The following is a 20898-nucleotide window of genomic DNA, read 5'->3' as shown; positions in this document are numbered from 1 at the left end:
ACAAATCGGTAAAAATTTATATGCAATGGGTTTCGATTTTAGTAAATATCCTTGTAACTATTATTAGTTGGATATAATGGTTTATGTGTATGCTCCACAGGTGTGGAGGGTTCCAATGTTGGAGGAGTTGAGTCGGATTATTGAAGGAGTTAAGACAAGAACAAGACGGACTTGTGTGATGGATAAACTGTGTTACTTTGTTTGGTTTCATTTATCCAATTATTATTCGAAGCTTCCTATTATCAATTGTGTGGTTTCGGTATTATGCTACGTATTCATATTTCACTTCATGTCCATGTTCACGATGTTATTCATGTTTCATTCTTCCGGAAGTTTTTGTTTACATTATTCAAGTACCATGCGTAGTCATGGGAGTGCAATTTGGATCTTCATTCATGATCCTTGAGAAGCGCTGATCACGCTTGCTCGGCTTACCGGTAATGCTAAGAGGATATTTACACCTGCCCAGGAGGGAACTACAACTTTTGCCTCCTTCGTTTTAAATTAAAGGAAGACAAATGTTTCATATTGGTTTTCTTATTGCATTAAACCTGTGTATGTTTTACTAGTTCAATATTGTACTTGCTGAGTATTTTTACTCACTCTTATATTTAATTTGGTTTTTAGGTACCTAATGATATTGATCGGCATGGGACGGGAGTAGCACCCTTGAACTACACATTATTACTGCACACTATTGAAATTTAGTTTTAGACTATGTTTCTACTTAGCATAAGTTTTGCGTAGAACTTGTAAAGGTCATTTAAAGTTCTGGTCCTTACTTTCATGTGGAATTTGTGGAGCTAGGATGGGTTGGATTGTGTGGTTTATATCGTTATTGAGTTATCTTATAACTGCCTGTCGTGGATGTCCGTATTTTTAGGGGTGACTCTGCCGAAATTTTTAATAATTTTGGGAGTTAGTGGTTTTTGAGTGTATTTTGGTGTGGCACTCTAGGTATGTGGCTACCTGGGGTGTTATAGCAGGAGAGGAATCCGCCCGTTGCCGCAGTAACGACGCGATCAATGCGTATTGAATCGCCTGCCCGTTACAGAGGCAATCACGTGGGGTTGGATTCCGGTCGTTGCAAAAGGAGAGAGAGAGAGAGTTGCAGGCACAGGCACAGCGCACGCACGCCTCGCCTCGCCCACGCCCACTCCCGGCCCGGCGTGCGCGTGTGGCTTTCCGATCCCCACCTCAACCGGTCAACAGGGAGCCTCCCATAACTCCCTATTTAAGTTGAGATACTCCTCTTTTAATTCCTAGGGTGGTATTATTATCCTTAACATTTATTATGGGCCCTTGAGATTTAATAGAAAAATCGGGCCTAGCCCATTTATTCTCACAATCCCCACCAAATTTTATGGCTCATAAGAAATGTTCTCAAAGTTGTGCCTGTTTGATATACCAGTGTTTTGGTGGAAACTGTTAAGTTGAACTTCCACCTAGGAAATGAGCTACATCAGACCACAACTGAACAATGGACTATGCCTTGAATTGTCTGTCTGGTGTGATCAGGTTTCACTCAAACCCTTGACTGGTACTGGGCTGCTGTTTGCATCCCCTCTGTTTGGAGCATATAAGTAAAACTCCAGGCCCTTCCATGAGTATCTAGAGATCGCCCAAATCTCATAGACTGTGACTAGCAGTCGAACTCATATAGGTGTTCCTTCTGAGATGTTCTGCAGGTCAACATCTCTGCTTAGAAAAGCCACTTGGATCACATTAAGGCATAAGCCATCCTACCATGCAGAATAAAAGAGAAGTACATCATGAAAATGAGCCCTTTTCAAGGGTCTCTTCTCTCAGCCACACAATAGTTTGTTTCGCCATCCACATTCACGGGATCTCCGATCACAATGGATAGGTTCTACTATTGTGCAACCTTAGGTGGGTATCAAGCCCATTTCCCTCGATGCACTGTTTATCACATTACATGGTAGCCCCTTGGTAAACTAATCTGCTAGATTTTTAGCCGTTTGGACATAGTCCAATGCTATCACTCCGGAGTTTTTCTGCTTTCTGACAGATTTCAGTCTTCTTTTGATATTCCTAGATGACTTCATGTTGTCCTTTGAACTGTTCACTTTAACAATCACTATTTGATTATCATAGTTCATTAGGATAGTTGGCATTGGTTTTTCAACCACTGGCCAATCCATCAGGAGTTCACGAAGCCACTCGGCCTCAACTATCGCAATAAGTTCTGCTTCCATTGTTGACCTCGTTAAGATGGTCTGCTTGCAACACTTCCAGGAAACAGCGCCACCTCCAAGTATGAACACATATCCACTTGTGGCTTTTATCTCATCAGCATCAGATATCCAGTTTGAGTCACTATACCCTTCCATCACTTTTGGGTACCCGGTATAGTGAATTCCATAGCCAATAGTGCCCTTTAGATAGCACATTACTCTTTCCAGAGCCTGCCAATGATCATCTCCTAGATTTGAGACAAACCGGCTCAGGTTGCTTACAGCAAATGAGATGTCAGGCCTCGTTGCACTAGCCAAGTACATCAATGAACCAATGATTTGGGAGTATCTCAGTTGATCCCTTGCCATTCTTTGGTTTTTCCTTAATAGCACGCTGGGATCATAAGGAGTAGGAGCTGGCTTGTAGTCACTGTAGCCAAAGTGACTTAAAACCTTGTCCACATAGTGGGATTGCAGAAGTGTAATCCCACCCTCATCTCCTCTCAGTAGCTTAATGTTAAGAATAACATCAGCCTCTCCCAAATCCTTCATTTCAAAGCTCTTGGACAAAAAGTCCTTGACCTCCTCAATCACATTGAGGCTGGTCCCAAAGTTCAATATGTCATCGACATATAAACACAAGATCACTCCTTCTTCCCCACCATAGCGATAGTACACACATTTGTCAGCTTCATTCACAACAAAGCCAGCAGATGTAAGTGTCCTGTCAAACTTCTCATGCCATTGCTTAGGTGCTTGCTTAAGGCCATACAAGGATTTCAACAGTATACACACCATTCCCTCGTGACCTTCTAGTACATACCTGTCTGGTTGATCCATATAGATCTCCTCCTCTAGCTCTCCATTTAGGAAAGCTGTCTTAACGTCCATCTGATGGACGAGAAGACCATGAGATGCTGCCAGAGCAAGTAGTACTCGAATCGTGGTCAAACGGGCAACTAGTGAGTAGGTGTCGAAAAAAATCCTCGCCTTCTTTTTGGGTATAACCCTTGGCCACAAGCCTTGCCTTATACTTTTCAATTATACCATCAGGCCTATGCTTTTTCTTGAAAACCCATTTGCATCCTATAGGCTTGCACCCATATGGATGCTCAACGACTTCCCAAGTACCATTAGACATAATTGAGTCCATCTCACTGCGTACTGCTTCCTTCCAGTAGTCAGCGTCAGGAGATGAATATGCCTCTTCTATGGTTCTTAGAGTGTCATCAACGAGGTATACAATGTAGTCATCTCCAAAGGATTTTACAACCCTTTGTCTCTTACTCTTACGAGTATCTACAATGTTATCCTCCTTAGGATTTCCCTCAGGCGTTTGATCATTGTGTTCTATCGGTGCAAAGTTCTCATGGGGTATGACAGTTTCTTGATTAGAAGTGCTAGATGTATTTTTCATGGGAAATTCATTCTCAAAGAATGTAACATCTCTGGACTCAATAATTGTACCAACTCGCATGTCGGGTACTCCAAAGTTTACTATTAAGAATATATAACCCACGCTCTGAATAGCATAACCAAGGAACACACAATCAACAGTATTCGGTCCAAGTTTACGCTTTTTGGCTATAGGTACATTTACCTTGGCCAAACAGCCCTATGTTCGTAGGTATGAGAGATTTAATTTCTTCCTTTCCCATTCCTTGAATGGTGTTACTGTTGATGGTCGTTATCGATCAGATTCAACCGTCAATATTATCAAAATAGAGGAGAACTAGTGATTCTTGCAATGCATAAAAATGTTAGAATAATAATATTCCACTAGTATTAGGTATACTAACCTTTTGCAGAGAATGACAATAAAGTGGAGGAGAATTGACATCAACACAGACGATAAATCAATTGGACGATGTCGAGAACCAGACTTATGTATGAATGGGCCATGAACTCAGAATTGACACGACCAACTGGGCCAAAATTCACAAGTCTGTGGAGAAGAACAACAGAGGAGGCTGCCAGCCAAAATGTGGACTAGTTGGGCCAAACCTGCCGTGACGCCGCTGGATGCAGGGTTTTGAGGGAACGGTGGAGATTCACTCCCTATGGCGGTTGAAGGGTATTACCGACCTTTCCAACCACCATAACCGTCATTATCTGCCTATTTAAGGAGTTCACCTTCTCACTTCACTCACACACCTCAAGCAATAGCTCTCTCATTTCTCTCAAGTTTAGTTTAGTAGTATCTAGCTGGTGGAATAGAAATAGAACAGGAGTCAGGAGTCCGGAAGTCTTCGGAAGAGTTCGGGTATGGCTCTAGTAGCTTTTCTCTTCTCTTTTGTAAGCTTTGTACTTTTATTAGAATACTCTTCTATATACATTTATGGTATTGAAATACTTTCCGAGTATATGAGTAGCTACTTTACATTATGTTCTTGCTATATGGAATATACGGCTAGCTTATCTGGGAGATGCTTTGGTGCGGGTATAGTGTTTGCTTATGCAATTACTCTATGTCATGACGATGATATTAGAGTAGTATTTGGTAGTTTAGACGTGGTTTCTAGATTACGAGAGGTGGGCCCCTGATGGTAACAGCTCAGTACGGGTATTCCTCCGCGCCAATATATAATCCTAAGATAATTTCCTGGGGAGGGTATTCCTCCGTATTTAGTCCCAGTTGTATGGTCAAGACGGGCTGTCGTAAGGAACTCGGCAGTCAGAGGTGGCTTTTCGAAGTACCAAGAGGGCATCGGATAGAGGGTATTAGCTAGTATATCAGTTAACTAGAATGTATGTATACTATGTATATTAGAAGTATAGGAATAGATTTCCTTTCTCTTTTCTTTCCACTTAGCTTAGATGATATATTATGAGGATGAGTAGTTAATGCTTGTGTGTCACTCTACCCTTGGATTATCTTAACCCCTGCTTAGAATATGATTATCACAAGTAATATATAAATTATTAGTTGAGTTCTCTCTACATGATCTTCCCACGGGATAAAAGAAATACGATACCCTTGGAATACTCTCAGGTGAAATGCTACAATGGTATATCAGTGCACTTGCGGATGAACTCTAAAACCATAATATACCAGAAGTATTTCTACGCCATTGCTGGGAATTATATTTCTAGTAATGTCGTTAAGAAATACCAACAAGCATTTCTAGCGCCGTTGCCGGGGAAGATTCATAATAGAGATTACTTGAACTAATACTTTATATTTACCTCTGTATAATCATTTCCTTTGCAGGCTAACCTTGGTTGTTTTCAATTTTTGTTGTGAAAACAGGGTAGTGCATGACTGGTTTCAACCTGTCAGAAAACTTCAAAGAAAATCCAGAAGCTTTCTTCCGGAGCGTCAGGCCGCGAGTCGTTGCTCCGCAGAAAACTCTACCGACAGAGAAACTAGCCATACCAGCGCCACCGACCTTCAAAACTATGACCAGCAAGACTCTTCGCGAGTTCGCTGCTCCCTTTGCTAACAATATGGCCATTGGGCCGCAGGTCAACATAGGAGACGTGGATTTCAACTTGACGTCCAGCCTTATCACGATGGCGCAGGCTAGCCCGTTCTGTGGCAAGCCTAATGAGGATGCCAATGCTCATCTGCAACAGTTCCTAGAGATCTGTCGCACGTACACCATCAAGGGCGTCAGTCCAGACGCCGTCAGGCTGCGGCTGTTTCCGTTCTCCCTTCTCGGGAGAGCGAAGCAGTGGTTCTATGCCAACCGTGCTGCTGTCAACACCTGGGACAAATGCTCTACGGCATTCCTCTCGAAATTCTTCCCGATGGGCAAAACCAATGCCCTTCGTGGAAGGATTTCCAGTTTCCTGCAGACAAGGGATGAGTCTAATCCAGAAGCATGGAAACGACTGCAGGAGTATGTGGCCGACTGTCCTCATCATGGGATGGATGACTGGCTGATTCTGCAGAACTTTTACATTGGACTCACCCCAATGTCCCGCGATCACCTGGACGCGGCAGCTGGAGGAGCCTTCTTCTCTAAAACGGTTCAAGGAGCCGTTGAATTAATAGAGAAGATGGTCTCCAATATGGGTTGGAGCGAGGAACGACTCCAGACCCATCAGCGAGGCATGCACACCGTCAAGGAGACAGAGTTACTTGTTGCCAAGCTGGACCTCCTCATGAAACGCTTGGACGACCACGAGAAAAGGCCACAAGGCATCGTCAAGGCCTTGGACTCACACGTCACGTGTGAGGTCTGCGGCGGCACGGGTCATTCTGGGAATGACTGCCCGGAAACCCGTGAGGAGGCGATGTACATGGGCAATAACAACGGGTACCGTCCACAAGGAGGTCAGGGGTGGAACCAACCACGCCCATATTATCAAGGAGGTAACAATAATGGTAACTTCTCTAACCAGCCCTCCTTGAAGGATCTTGTTTTTTGCGCAAGCTAAAACCACCGATGCGCTAAGCAAAAAGCTTGCTGCTATTGATAAGATCCTAGATAACATAAATGTCAAATTAGATGGCTTTGCTTCCGCATTTCAGAACCAGCTTCAATAAGATGATAGAAACCCAGTTAGCTCAGTTGGCATCTTTAGTCCTTGCAAATGAAACTAGGGGGATTCCGGGGCAACCCGACTCCTCCATTGAAAATGTTAAGGCGATCACGACGAGGGTAGGTAAGTCCACTATCCGCCATATCCTAGCCCTGCAGGAACTGATAGGATATCAAAAGAAGCGCCATCTATTAACTTGGCTGACAAAGAGGTTCAGCCAGAAAAGACAGTGCCGCAGGAGTACTGCGACACATGGTTGCTGCCGTTCCCCCAATGGATGAGGAAACCGTCAGTGGACGAGCAGCTCACTCGCTTTGTTGAAGTGATTCAAAAGATCCACATCAACGTGCCATTGTTGGACACTATGCAATTGCCGACATACGCTCGTTATCTCAAGGACATACTCAATAACAAAAGACCGCTCCAAACAACGGAGGTGGTCAAGCTGACGGAACACTGCAGCAACTTGATACTCCACAAACTGCCGAAAAAGAAGAAAGATCCGGGGTGTCCTACGATCACCTGCTCGATCGAGGCACAACAATTCGACCAGGCTTTATGCGACCTTGGAGCCAGCGTCAGCGTCATGCCAAAAGACGTTTTCGACAAAGTCAACTTCACGGTGTTGGCACCAACACCAATGCGCCTCCAACTGGCTGACTCATCAGTCCGTTACCCGGCAGGGATAGCGGAGGATGTGCCAGTCAAGATACGTGATTTCTTCATCCCAGTTGACATTGTGGTGCTGGACATGGACATGGGGAAGGAGACGCCGCTCATCCTGAGGCGTCCGTTCCTTAGCACCGCAAGAGCCAACATTGACGTGGGAACAGGGAGTATCCGTTTCCATATCAACGGGAAGGAGGAAAAGTTTGAGTTTCAACCGACTACGGAACAATGCTCCATGGTCAGAATAAAGTACGGGCCAAACCCTCAGAATATTCAAGTGGTCGAAGTGGAGCCACCCAAAACGGACAGCCTGGTGAAATTTATGCAGAATTTCCTGGAAAAGGAAACAACGATGCCCAGGAACCTTTATTGGAAAACGCTGGTAAAATCACCCGTACCGGCCAAGAAGTTAGAGCAGCCGGCTCAGAAGAAGCCGTCTTCCGCACCAAAACCAAAGAAGGTGTGGAAGGAAAAGCAAAAGGCGCCCGCTCCATCACCTCCGGAGACGGGTGGAAAATCCGTGAACTAAACCGAAAGGAGGTACGGTCTTGCACGTCGGACTTTAAATGACGCGACCTTCGCCAACAGGTAAATTGGTATGTATCCGCATATTTGCTTTCAACAATTTGAATTTTTGTATCATCACATATTTGAATTTCAAATTTGCATTTAGGATTTTTTTTGAATTTTGAGGAAATTCTTCAAATGAATTTTTCAGAGAAAACCAAAATAAAATTTTCAACGAAAATTTACTGTGCCACGAGTCATCATGACGGGTCCAGTACTCATTCATTAGCTGATCTCTCGATGGAAGACGCCAAAGCTCCACGACGACTCCTAAACGACACTGACCTCGACCTTGTCAGTGATTGGGAGAGACAAGCCTACTACATGCTGAGCGACCGGGAGTATGCTCACAAGCGAGAATACTCACCGGAGCTGCTGAAAAAGATAGGTATGGATGTTGAATTTCGTTCTATTTGGAAAGCTGTTGGTTGGCAGAGATTTGCTATGGTAGATGAGCCTGGTTCTTGTTTGCTTACTTTCCAATTTGTGTGCGCTTTGAAAGAAATAGAAGATGGTATTTCTTTTCGCTTTTTCCGTAAGGAGTTCACACTCACATGGAGAGGCTTAAGTACACTTGTTGGTTTTCACGATTCCTGTAAAATCGATCTCCAGAAAGGAATTTCTGGGTTCGAGTAAAATAGGTTTTTGGAAGACATTTCTGGTGCTCCAATTTGCAAGAAACCTAGAACGAATTATATTCATAATCCTACACTTAGACTCATGCACAAATGGATTGCTATGACTTTGTTTCCTAGAGGTGATCTGAGACCCATTAGGGGAGATGAATTAATTATCATGTTTGCCATGGTTAGAAAGATCAAAATTGCTCCTGTGAAATGTATGATAAGGCAATGGTTAAAAAGTGTAAAGTTCTCTACTCCTGTTGAGTGTATTTCTTTAATTACTCAGATAGCAAAAGGGTTAGGGGTCGTTAGCGACCAAATTGCTTTTATCTCAGCCGCTCGTCTGTGTATTGATGAGAATTATAGTGCAAGGGCATATTTTGAAACATGGAGCAGATGGATCTTTGATATACTTTTTCCCTGGTTGTACAAATGAAATCCCGTTGCCAAATGCAGGGTATCATTTGTACAACTACCATGAACTAACCATTCCCCTGCAGAACATAGAAGAATCTCGTGCAGGTGGAACATACAGGGAGATGCGCAACATGACAAAGAACGAACGAGAGAGTTCATCATCCTCAACACCCGTGCAGATGTATGAGACAGGTTGGGCATCAACTGGGGATGCTCCCGGATGGACCCAAGCTCCACGCTATAGCATCGGAGTCTCAACCTGGACATGTGCCAGTGAGGACTGGTGGAATGCACCTCATGACATCCAATGGGGGGACAATCAACCCTCCAGGCCAAGTGGTGTGCCTCCATCTCCATGTGAATGGCGCTCGAGTTCCTCTCGTTAGGACTTGGGTGAAATCACTAGGAGAAACGAGAATTGTGACGTGCTGCTGTCAGAAAAAAAATCATGTGGCACCATCAGAAAAAATGGCTCCAAGACGACAACCCCCCCCCCCCCCCCCCCCGCCCAAACAATGCATTCCACATATCCATAGGGATTATTGAACATAACTTTTTCAATACAATATGCAAATGAACTCATTTTTTTTTACTGATACATAAGTGATAAAGCAACAGATAGACATGCACAAGAATTCATTATCAAATTTTAAGGAAACTTCCAATTCACATCAACAAGAATCTTTTATTCACCACTGTAAATTACAAGTTATGGTACTACATGTCCTCCGGGAGCAATATTCCCAGCTAGATAAGACAATGAATGCAGATCTCTTATCCCTCTTCAATGGATTTTTATCACTATCTATTTTCTCCTCTTTACTTGTCTTGGGAATGCTATAGATTTTGGTAAAAAAGATGCTTCTATATGCTTAAAAAGTTGTGGTTAATAAGGATACTGCAAACAGCATAATTTTGAATACATGTAAGTAACTGTCAGTCTAACAATTCCAAGGATATAAATAACTGATTAATCATATGGCTGCTATTTTCCTGCTTCAATGTTCTATACTAGTTAGGGAATTCATATATTATAGCCCAATAGCATAGATGGAATTATCTGCCATATCAATCTAGCTAGCAGGAAGCACAATTAACCCGTAGCTTATACTTAATTTAATCGTATTCCAGCGGGCTTTGCAAAAAATATATATCCTTCACTGATGCACGAACTACATATCTTTAACAAGATGGACAGGGACTGAAGACACACGCAAAATAATGAACTAGCTAGAGACTTTAAGTGTATACATCGATCTAAATATATCTTTTTTAATCATAAGAATATTAGAAGAAACCAAGGGAAGGCCATGGTTTTTTCTACAATAGGAAATTATGAAGTCACAACCTCTGAGCATTCAAGCACCTTACTTAAAACAGTAGACAAAAACAAGAAAAAGATGAGAATTGTTCCATGATTTTGCTATATATCCGATAAATGCAGTAAGCAGGTTCAGATATATCACTTGAGCGCAATAGGACTCTAACACATGATTCAGAGGATCAGAGTATGCTAAGTTGGACTCAACACATGATCAATAAGCATATATAAGTACTGGTTTAAAATAGAACTTTCGATTGTAGTAATTAAATAAGACCAAGCCAGTGTATTGACATTCCTGTGTACCATCCCTCAACCCCATTTCAAATATGGATCCTACTTACGAGTAATAATAAATGAAGTGCTCCAGTTTTCGAAAGAAAATAATAGATATGGATCCTATCTCAGCATTTCACAATAGACTGGCTCTGGCTACAAGCAAACTAGCTAGTTTAAAGTAAAATAGATGCAGCAACCTGACATTAGCGTGGATACATTGAGACAATGCTCACCTCCAAAGATGGCTAGCTCGATCGGGTAGCCGGTGGGTGGTGACTGCCGAGGATGAGAGGAAGGGGGTGGCCGGCACATGCTCGCCTTACAGTTGGTCGACCTCGAAAGCAGATGGGAGCACACAAGGATAGTCAAGTAGAGGAGGGGGGAGAGGCCGTCCACTCACCCATGAATAACTCGACAAAGTTAAACTTTAACTACGTATAACTTGCCCAAAACAATAATTGTTCGATCCTGGTGGAGTATCTCTTTGTTTGATGAGTATGGTAGTAGTGCAGTAGAATAATTATAATGATGTAGCTAACTAGTTTTTTTGGCTAATTTAATTTACATGGGTGCAGTTCTAAAATCTATCCACATATTACCTGCATGAATTTGAATGGATGCATCAAAATTACAATCCAGGATTTAAGTAGCGGGTTGCTTTGTCAACCCTGTCCATTAGTGTGCCAGTACTATGTGTGACTACTACAGTTGGCCGGGGTGATGTAGTAACGAAGGAATCATTTGAATTGGCAACAGGACGTACAAGTGCCGTTATAGCTTGTGCAAAGATTATGCGTTTCATGAATGACATTGCTGCATTCAAGGTATAGAGGCAGTAATTCAATTGTACTGTTTTGGCAAAAAATTGAGAGCACTAATTCTATGTACTTCCCCAATTTATTGTGTTTAGATATGTAAGGCCGTGTTCGGAAATAAAGTTTCTACCTTCTACTCTCTTATTTTCCATGCTCATGTTTTGTGAACTGTTGAGTGATGCTTTTTTGAAAAAAAAATCTATATAAAAGTTACTTTAAAAATCATATTAATTTTTTTTTTCAAATTTTTAATAGCTAATAGTTAATTAATTGCATGCTAATAAGTCCCTTGTTTTACATACACTGGGAGAAGTTCCTAGCCTAGTTTACGGAACATAGCCTAAATGTGTATGCAGTCTGGGATTGGATGCTGAATGTGGTCCAGCTACTTTATCACTTTACATTATGATATTATTAGTGGAGAACTGAAATGTTATATGTATATAACTAGCTATTTCCTGTAGCATATAATATTGAAACAAAATTTCACTACAGGATGGTACACATTTGGAGGTGAGCTAATCAGCCTCAAAATCCTAAAAAATCCGCCTCAGAATATGTATTGAGGCCAACATACACTGCCTCGGATACTCCTGCCTTAAAATAGTATATTGAGGCAGGCATAAGAGTTGGCCTCTAAAAGGTGTATTTAAGGCTAACCATGTATGCCTCAGAATTTGATTGAGGCAGACCGCATGCCTCAATGCTAGGGTACGCTACCGAGGCTATTATTCCTGCCTCAAAACAAATTGAGGCAACTGTAACCTGCCTTAATGTAGGATGCATCAAATTAATTATATTTCCTAGATTATTGTTGTGGGAAATACACATTTTCATCATCATGAAAACTTGACAATTGAAACAATAAGAAATTAAAAAGTATCCAAATCACTTCATTTCATATATTAGCAGTACATCCAATCATACATGTCCAATAAATAATACATAGCATCTCATCCGTCACTTAGACTATAACAACATGTAAAGTGAACTAATATGTCTGAACTCCAATTCATATGTGGCATTTACAAGTGTTGAGACAATCAACTACTCAAAAGTGTAGATATATAATTACTGCTCATGTTTGAGCTATCTCTGCTAAGAAGTTCTCGCCAATTTTCTATAGTTGAACATGATCGACAATCATCACCGTTTGAGAGAAACTCGAGCACCTGGAGTGTAAATATGTAAAATTCAGTTAACACAAACAAACAATGTCACTATCTTTATTTAAATAAAGAACACAAAATATGATCATGAGCATGGAAATTGAGTTTACTACCAAAGAAAAATTGACAAAACAATCCAAAGTATAGCAGGAACTAATTATACAGAGAAGGAAATGCTAGAGACCTGTGATTAAACATTTTGAACAGAAGTACATTTCTATGTAAAATAGACTGCACCTATTGAGGTTTTAAAGTATATGGCAATCCAAATTACAATAGCATTTCTATCTTTTGCATACTTATATTTTGCTCAATGAAATTTCCATAATAAAAATGATGTAAATACTCTATATATACCCAACATAAATGGCACATATACCTCTTTTTGTCACTTCCCCATTGCACTGAGGTGACACTTCTTCAACCTTTCAAATTGATATTTACCATGTTAGACTTGCTATGTAAACTAAGCAATAAAATAAAGAAGCCAAGAAAGGAACATACTAGTTGGGATGGCCATGCAATGCAATGACCAATAGCGTCTCTAATATAGTTCAAATTTCTGTGCGGCCCGAACAATTCAGCATCTCCACATATAAGACTGTCTATCACTACTTTGTAGCACTCCCTTCCCAGCATTGTTCCTCCGACCATTTCTAAGGGGTCTTGACTTTGAATAGTAGCTCTTGCAACACGGTTATATGGACGGACAATTCTCTTAAGAAAGACATCCCTTCCAACCTATTTCAAAATGTGGCCACATCAGATTTTATTACAGAGTAGAATGTAGAATAGTTGCTACTGTTTTGTAGTAATAAGAAAGAACTAACCACATTTTCACAAGCTAATGCTGCCCTTTTGACATTAGCATGTTTAGTTGTTCCCACATTGACCCCTTCAATTTCAGTAGGCTTGTTGTTATTGTACCTGGCCATATGCTTTTGTACCCCATGTTACACGATAGAAGATGTTACTGTTGTCAACCTATTAGCATGCATTAAGCAACAGAAATGCATGGTGGTAATATAGTGCGTTCCAAATAAATACCATATATCCATATACAAACCTCAGCAGCAATTTGAGTGATCACAGTTGGAACTTTAGAGCGTTTAGTTGTGGCATGATTGCTTGTTGTTTCTCCACAACATTTTTTTGTCATTTTTGGTTGCTTGGTACAATTGTGATTGTCCACATCTTTTTCTACCCCCTGTTGTACATTACATGTAGCATCAAGCCTTCTCAATGAATCCTACAAGACTTAAGATATGTTACAGTTTGACTTGAAAAATGAAGTAAAATCGATGTTATTCAGCTCACCTTCGTAACATGCATATTTTGATTAATTTGCAATTCTCTGGCAACTCCTGGTTGCACCTATATTCAACAAAAAAATAAAGAAGTTTATACTAATTCCAAATAATACTAGTGCATTGACTTGAAAAATATGAAGCAAAGTCATTGTTATTCACTCACCATCCCATCATGTCTGTTATGATTAAGCTGAGATTCTTCAACAATTCTTGGTTGTACTTGTATTTTAAAAAATAATTCTTAATGCTGCAAACAATACTAGTGCATTGACTTGAACAAGATAAAGTAAAGTCGAAGTTATTGTTAGTGCATCGTACTAAGCACAACTACTATCTGTTCGAGAAGAGCTTGACCAGGGGACAAACAAAGAAGAATAAAGCAACCAACTAGCTAGGAGAAGAATAAAGCAACTAGCAAGCTAGACGGTTACCTGCATTTCATTCACCAAAAATCATATTTCAAACTAACATGCACCAGCTTCTAGACTATTCTAGACCATGTCCTAACTTTAGGACTATTCTAGAAGTACTTCAGACGAAGGAAATGAATTAGTTTCCATTAGCTCACCTTCCTAGCATGTTTGTTCAGATTAAGCTGCAATTCTCTAGCAATTCTTGGTTCTATCTGTATTCAACAAAGGAAAAAAAACCATTAGATGAAACTAGACTAGCACATTGAGTTGAAAAATATGGAGAAAAGTAAATGTCATCCAAGTTACCTTCATAGCAGGCCTCTTCTGATTTAGTTGCAATGCTTCAACAATTCTTGGTTGTATCTAAAATCAAGGAAAAAAGATAGAAGTTTATAGTTCCTGAATAATAATACCAGTACAATTGAGGTTATGCAAAATGAACTATGACCTTTTACATTGTTTGAGGCGGATGAGCATGAGTGCTCCTCAGTTGGCTTGTTCAAGGAATGCCTTTGTTCAGGAGAAGTATGCTTCATAGCTTTAAATTCTGCCATTTTCTCTACAAGTCATCTCTCCATTCGTTCTTCCATTCTTTCTTCCAGTTGTTGCATCCCTTCTTTTAAAGCACGGACCTCTTCTTCTGCTCTATGTCTTGCTTCTCTCTCCAACTGTAAGTTTGTTCTTGCTGTTGATTTAATTCCTGGTAAACCAAGACTTGCAGGAGTGGGACCCATACCTATTCCAATCACTCTACCTCTATTTTCCTTACCAAGCAAGTTTGAAAGATAGTCTCCTTCTTCTATGGGTTTGTCCACAAATTCTGGCTCCTCGGTGAGTTTCTCATCAATTTTAGCCTGCATTAGTGAAGACATGGTTAATTTCAAAAAGAGATGCAATTTGGCATTCAATAAATTTTACTTACAATTGTTACTTCATGAGCTGGTTGTGGTCTACCATCTTTACGGGTGTATGCAACTTTGAAAACTTCTGCGCGACTAACTTTTTGACCTTTTCTTTTCTCCTGTGAACATGTGATTGCAGAAGGTATTAGTTCAATGGAAGAAAAATAAATGGATAGATCAATAAAATTTCTTAGCCTAACCATATCATGACGAACATTTGCTAAGCTCCTAGTTCCAATGGTGTGTACTGCAACCATTTTTGCACGATTTGCTTTTCCACGATTGCTGCGGGCCTAATTGCATATATGCAATGTATGTCAATATGTTTTGCAAATCAAGAAAAGAATACAGAACATTTGAACTATGGCACTTACTTTGCCTTTCTCACTTCTCCAAAAACAAACAAGCCACTTCCAGACTTTTAGTGATATTCTTGAATCATGTTTTTTCCAAAGTTCTTTATTAGTCTTCTCAGGGTCAAAATACTTAGCTTTCAGCCTATTTTTGAAGTCTTTCCATTTCTTGTGAGCTGATCTCATGACATAATCCATGTTAGCTTCAAAGGATTGATCCATATCAACCGCTTCGCTCAATTCTCTTAGATCATTTTCTTCATATGATTGGTCTTGTACATCTTCCTCACTGAAGTAGGCATCATGGCATTGAAAATCAACAGATTTGCTAGGCACATTTGAAGTAATTTGTCTTGTCTTTTGGGCATTCATTTTGAACTTCTCTGCTAGGTGTGGTAGGTGTTGCACAAGGACTTCATTGTTTCTTTCTATTTGCATCATGCGCTGAAGCTCATACTTATTTATTTCTACCCTTCCTCCACTTACTCTTTCTTTTGCCATTTTTTCCCCTACAATACCAGAAATTATGGCTATAAGATATAAGATCTATATGATTCAAAACTAAAACAGTGATGGCAAAGCAACCTCAATACAATGTAATGTTGGACCATGTTACATAAAGAGCACAACCATACCGTTGAGAGACAGCAGCCAAATCAATAGTTGTTCCATTTATATCATTTCTAGTGAGATAATCATTGCCACAATCAACATCAATGTTGACAGTATTGTTCATCACATCAACTTGGTCTTTTTGCTGATATACATCCTCCTCACTTTCACATTCAAGAATACCCATGTCATAGAAGTCCCTTGGTTTTGATTCGCGGACAGCATACCAATCTTGATCTATAGGATCTCGAACATAATACACCTGTGTAGCTTGTGATGCTAGGATAAAAGGTTCATCGGCTAAACTATTGGTATTATTAGACAAGTGGTTAAAATTCACAAGTGTAACCCCATATTTATCTTTCTTAACACCTTTGCCACGAGACAGCTTAATCCAATCACACTTGAATAGAACTACCTGACCTGTCCCACTATAATTTAACTCAATTATGTCAGTGATGCTGCCATGGTATGGCACTTCGCCAATTACAGGATTTATGTCTTTCACACTAGAGAAACTTGAAGTCTCAGCAAAAACAACTAGCCCACTACTTTGAGTTGATTTCCCTTCATCACAAGATTTTGTGCGGAAGTTATATCCATTTATAAGATAGCTGTTGTATGTTATAACATGCATATCAGGGCCTTTCGCCAAAATCTGAATTTCTTCTGATGGGTTTTCTCCTTTGGCCATTACATCCTGAACCTGTTGTTAAAGTGGAAAATCAATGCTATGCAAGCTATCAAATGGCTAGAAAGTAACTTTGGTGACAATATCGCTTACATGTGTCCTAAACCAATCATGAAATGTCTCATGATGCACACGTTCAATATCTCTTGTTCTTTGAATTCCAGTTGATAAAATATACTCACGATGCTTTCTACATAGCATGACAATTAGTACAAATGCATATTAGAAACACAACACATAAATATTCGAACATATGAAATTAATATATAGTGTAGAGCTTACTGAAGGTAGGGGCCAATTTGGTCAAAGTTGAATAGCACATATCTATGGGCTTGAATCCATGAGTTATAATCCAAGGAGCTATAACGTTTTCCACGTAAATGCCGACCCATCTTACTCAAGTAAGACTTTTTATTTATGGTCTGGCAAGTCCCATCGTCATGTCGTCCTCGACGATTAAAACGAGTTGAAGAACCATGTAAATAACGGGAACAAAAGGTAAGACTTTCATCAAAAATATAATTTTCTGCAATTGAACCCTCTGGATGGCTCTTAGCACGGACATATGATTTCAGCCTCATCCAGTACCTATACATGTTAGCAAGTGTCAATCAGAGGTACCTATGCACTAATATGGGTTAAGATAGCAATTTTTTAAAAAACTTACCTCTCTATGGGAAACATGTTTCGGTATTGTACTGGGCCAGCCAACCTTGCTTCATGTGCAAGATGGATTGGTAAATGAAGCATTATATCAAAGAACGACAGAGGGAAGATTTTCTCAAGTTGACAAATTGTTTCAGCAATTTCATACTCCAACTCCTCCATCTCACTGATACGAATCACGGGAGAAAACATTTTCTGGAAGAAGTTACTTAGGTGAATTAGTGGTACACATACATTCTCAGGCAAAATTCTCCTAATGGCCAAAGGGAGCAGATACTGCAGAATCACATGGTTGTCATGGCTTTTTAGTCCAATCAATCTTTCCTCTTCCACACGAAACTTATTTGATATGTTGGATGCATAACCATCAGGAAATTTAACATCCTTTAGAACTTGACAGAACAGTTTCTTCTCATGAGCACTCAAAGAGAAGGCTGCTGGAGGCAAGAAAACTTTTGTCCCCTGCATAACTGGGTGCAGATCTTGTTTTATCCCTAAACTTTGAAGATCCAAACGAGAATCGAGATTATCCTTGGACTTGCGGTCAACATTCAACAAAGTATTTACTATGTTGTCACAAACATTTTTCTCAATATGCATTATATCTAGATTGTGTCTAACTAAAAGATGTTCCCAATACGGCAATCTGAAAAAGCAGCTTCTCTTTTTCCATATAACCGTGCTACCACCATCATTATTATCATCATCCTTACGTTTACGCTTCTTCTTCTCAGCTTTCCCAAAAACAACATTCAGATTCTCTGTCTCTTTCAAAATATCATGTCCAGAAGGTTGAACTGGAGCATCTCTAAGCTCTTTAGTTCCATCAAATGATTTTTCATCAAATCGGAAACTATGATTTTGTGGCAAAAACCTACGATGTCCCAGATAACAGGTTTTCCTACCCTTTTTCAGATATAGAGAACAAGTATTTAAGTGGCAATGCTGACAAGCAAATTTTCCTGAAATAGGATGGCCTGACACATATCCAAGCCCTGGGAGATCAGTAATGGTGTAAAGAATAGCAGCTCGTAGTTGGAACCACTCATCACGTGAGACATCGTATGTCTTTACACCTTGTTCGAAAAGATCCAAAAGCTCATCTACCAAAGGTTCAAAATACACATCCATATCATTTCCTGGTTGTGTTGGCCTGGGAATAAGCAAAGACAATATAAAATTGTGTTGTTTCATGCACAACCATGGTGGGGGATTGTATGGAATTAAAACAACAGGCCATGTACTGTGACTAACGCTCATATTTCCAAAAGGATTGAAGCCATCTGTCGCTAACGCGAGTCTAATATTACGACTCTCAGCACCAAATATCGGGCATTGCTGATCCAGATTCTTCCAAGCAGGAGAATCTGCGGGATGTCGTAATAAGCCATCTTTTGTCCTGCCCTCAGCATGCCAACGCATATCTGAGGCTGTCTTTTCTGACATAAAAAGCCTCTGTAACCGTTTCTTCAAGGGAAAGTAACGAAGAACTTTTTGAGGAACGTTATGAACTCGTTTTCCATCAATCCCTGTTTTTTCAACCTTCCACCTAGAGGTATTACATCTTGGACAAGTCTTCGCATTCTCATACTCTTTCCGAAATAGTATGCAATCATTTTTACATGCATCAATGTTGATATATCCTAGACCCAGTGACTTGACGATCTTGCTAGCAGCATGAAAGTTGTCTGGCAACTGTGCTTCCATAGGGAAAGCCTCCTTAAGAAGTACAAGGAGCTCATCAAAACTACTATTGCTCCACCCACCCAAAAATTTTACATGGAGAAGCTTTATGATAAACTGAAGTTTTGACATCTTGCTCCTTGGATATAAATCTTGGCTAGCATCAGCAGCTAACTTATAGAATTTTTCAGCATCTTCACTATGTTCACCCACATCCCCATCACCTTCTACAGCATTGAAATCATTAAATCCAAGTCCATCTCGTAGCATTGCATCCATATCATCAAATTGCTGACCTTCTGTCTCTGACTCCATGCAAACATTGGTTCTATCTAAAGTTGAGCCCTCCCCATGAAAGAACCATTTACTATAACCCCTCATAAATCCATCACATATTAGATGTTCGCGAACTAGTTCAGTATTTAGCCAATGACAATTCATACATTTCTTGCAAGGACAAAGAATACTGTTGTCTTTTGCTGAATGAGTGAAAGCGAACTGCAAGAACTGTGCTAAGCCCTCTTCATATTCATCTGTCCACCTATTACAGTTGTCATGTTATTAATGTTACAACTTTTATATATGTAATTCCTCTAGCTAGTATAATAGTGCTTTAGTAAGTTATAGCCCAGTATTACCTAGGTTTTTTCAACCAGCTTTTGTCCATGCTAGGAATCTGTACAGAAAGTGCATTCAGTCCATACATGTACCAAAAGTTCTATGCATCCATTCCAACAGTGCAAAATCACATAAAGGAAATGCTAAGCTTTTAACAATCTGTACAAGAAAGAAAATATAGATGATTTGCCATATGTTCAGAAATTACCTCTGTAAAAATAATTGCTGAAGCTAGTTGGCAGCAGGGAGTGGGAAAGCAAATAGGTCACAGGTTGACATCAAATAGCTATGTTTCCTCTAGGTGCAGTAGAAACCTGAATAAATCAATTGCATACAAATTAATATGTCACATCCATGGTACTAAAAATAGCCCACATATCACAAAGAATCCTAACAAGATAACCAAATACAAGTATATGCAGTATAACGTAACCTAGAATAATACTCGGGATCGATTATCAACACAAAATCCAAAGAACCAATCATGAAGCTAGACAGGAAGTTCCGGACCTAGAAGACCGGAACTTCCGGACTACACTTAGGAAAATCTTTTTCACAAGACCGGAACTTCCGGACCTGGAAGACAGGAAGTTCCGGACTTGCATTTTTGGACAGATGGAGTATTTGCAAAAATGACTCCTAGGGAAACTTGACACTTGGTTCACACTAAGAGCACTTGATTTATCTCAGAGCATCACCTGGAACCCCTCTTAATAGTACGGTTTTTCCTAAAAACTCGATTTCAAAAGATAAACTATCCTATGCACTTTTCGAGTTCCGGTCCGCTTTGATTTTGTACTTTTTGGGGGTCTCCAAGCATCCATCTTCCACACCTTGGACTAATGCACTTGAAAGTCACTCAATGAACTCATTAGTCCCTTAACCATATTTGTCATTAATAACCAAAACCCAGTAGGGGGATTAATACACTTTCAATCTCCCCCTTTTTGGTGATTGATGACAACATGGTTAAAGCTTACAAAAGATTGAATTAAATTTTGTTTTGAATGGTTAGAGGTGAATGAAACTCCCCCTTAATGTATGCATATGGAAGATATGAGTGGAGCTCATATGCATATCTATAAGGGAGCAACCGAGGAGAGTTTC

General features: G+C 40.1%; 1 protein-coding gene and 1 non-coding gene across 5 annotated transcripts; both read right to left on the bottom strand.

The window, feature by feature from the left end:
* Positions 1 to 5960: 5960 nt before the first annotated feature.
* LOC127772399 (small nucleolar RNA R71) lies at positions 5961 to 6067 on the bottom strand. The gene has a single exon (XR_008017388.1). It is a non-coding gene; the product is annotated as a small nucleolar RNA R71 (small nucleolar RNA).
* Positions 6068 to 11918: 5851 nt separating this feature from the next.
* On the bottom strand, positions 11919 to 20257 carry LOC127770570 (uncharacterized). Of its 4 annotated transcripts, none has more exons than XM_052296336.1 (12): positions 15543 to 15976; positions 15369 to 15461; positions 15189 to 15287; positions 14715 to 15120; positions 14573 to 14629; positions 14422 to 14478; positions 13861 to 13917; positions 13610 to 13750; positions 13374 to 13481; positions 13048 to 13284; positions 12923 to 12968; positions 11919 to 12546 (listed from the first exon to the last, which is right to left on the bottom strand). In XM_052296336.1, the coding sequence occupies exons 5-12, from the start codon at positions 14576 to 14578 to the stop codon at positions 12521 to 12523; spliced, it is 678 nt and encodes a 225-aa protein (XP_052152296.1). In that variant the 5' UTR covers positions 14579 to 14629; positions 14715 to 15120; positions 15189 to 15287; positions 15369 to 15461; positions 15543 to 15976; the 3' UTR covers positions 11919 to 12520. The 4 variants fall into 4 exon arrangements, 2 of the variants coding, with proteins under 2 accessions (XP_052152296.1, XP_052152295.1); XM_052296335.1 differs by having other exon boundaries at positions 12018 to 12546; positions 13610 to 13792; XR_008017019.1 differs by lacking the exons at positions 11919 to 12546; positions 12923 to 12968; positions 13048 to 13284; ... (3 more) ...; positions 14422 to 14478; positions 14573 to 14629 and adding exons at positions 16157 to 16839; positions 16918 to 17014; positions 17107 to 17412; ... (1 more) ...; positions 19812 to 19849; positions 20000 to 20257 and having other exon boundaries at positions 14910 to 15120; positions 15543 to 16030.
* Between the last annotated feature and the right edge of the window lie 641 nt (positions 20258 to 20898).

Source organism: Oryza glaberrima, chromosome 4 (assembly GCF_000147395.1).
Source record: "Oryza glaberrima chromosome 4, OglaRS2, whole genome shotgun sequence".
Taxonomy (NCBI): Eukaryota; Viridiplantae; Streptophyta; class Magnoliopsida; order Poales; family Poaceae; genus Oryza; species Oryza glaberrima.
Note: the sequence above shows the minus strand (reverse complement) of the source record. Positions and strands in the feature narration are given on the sequence as shown.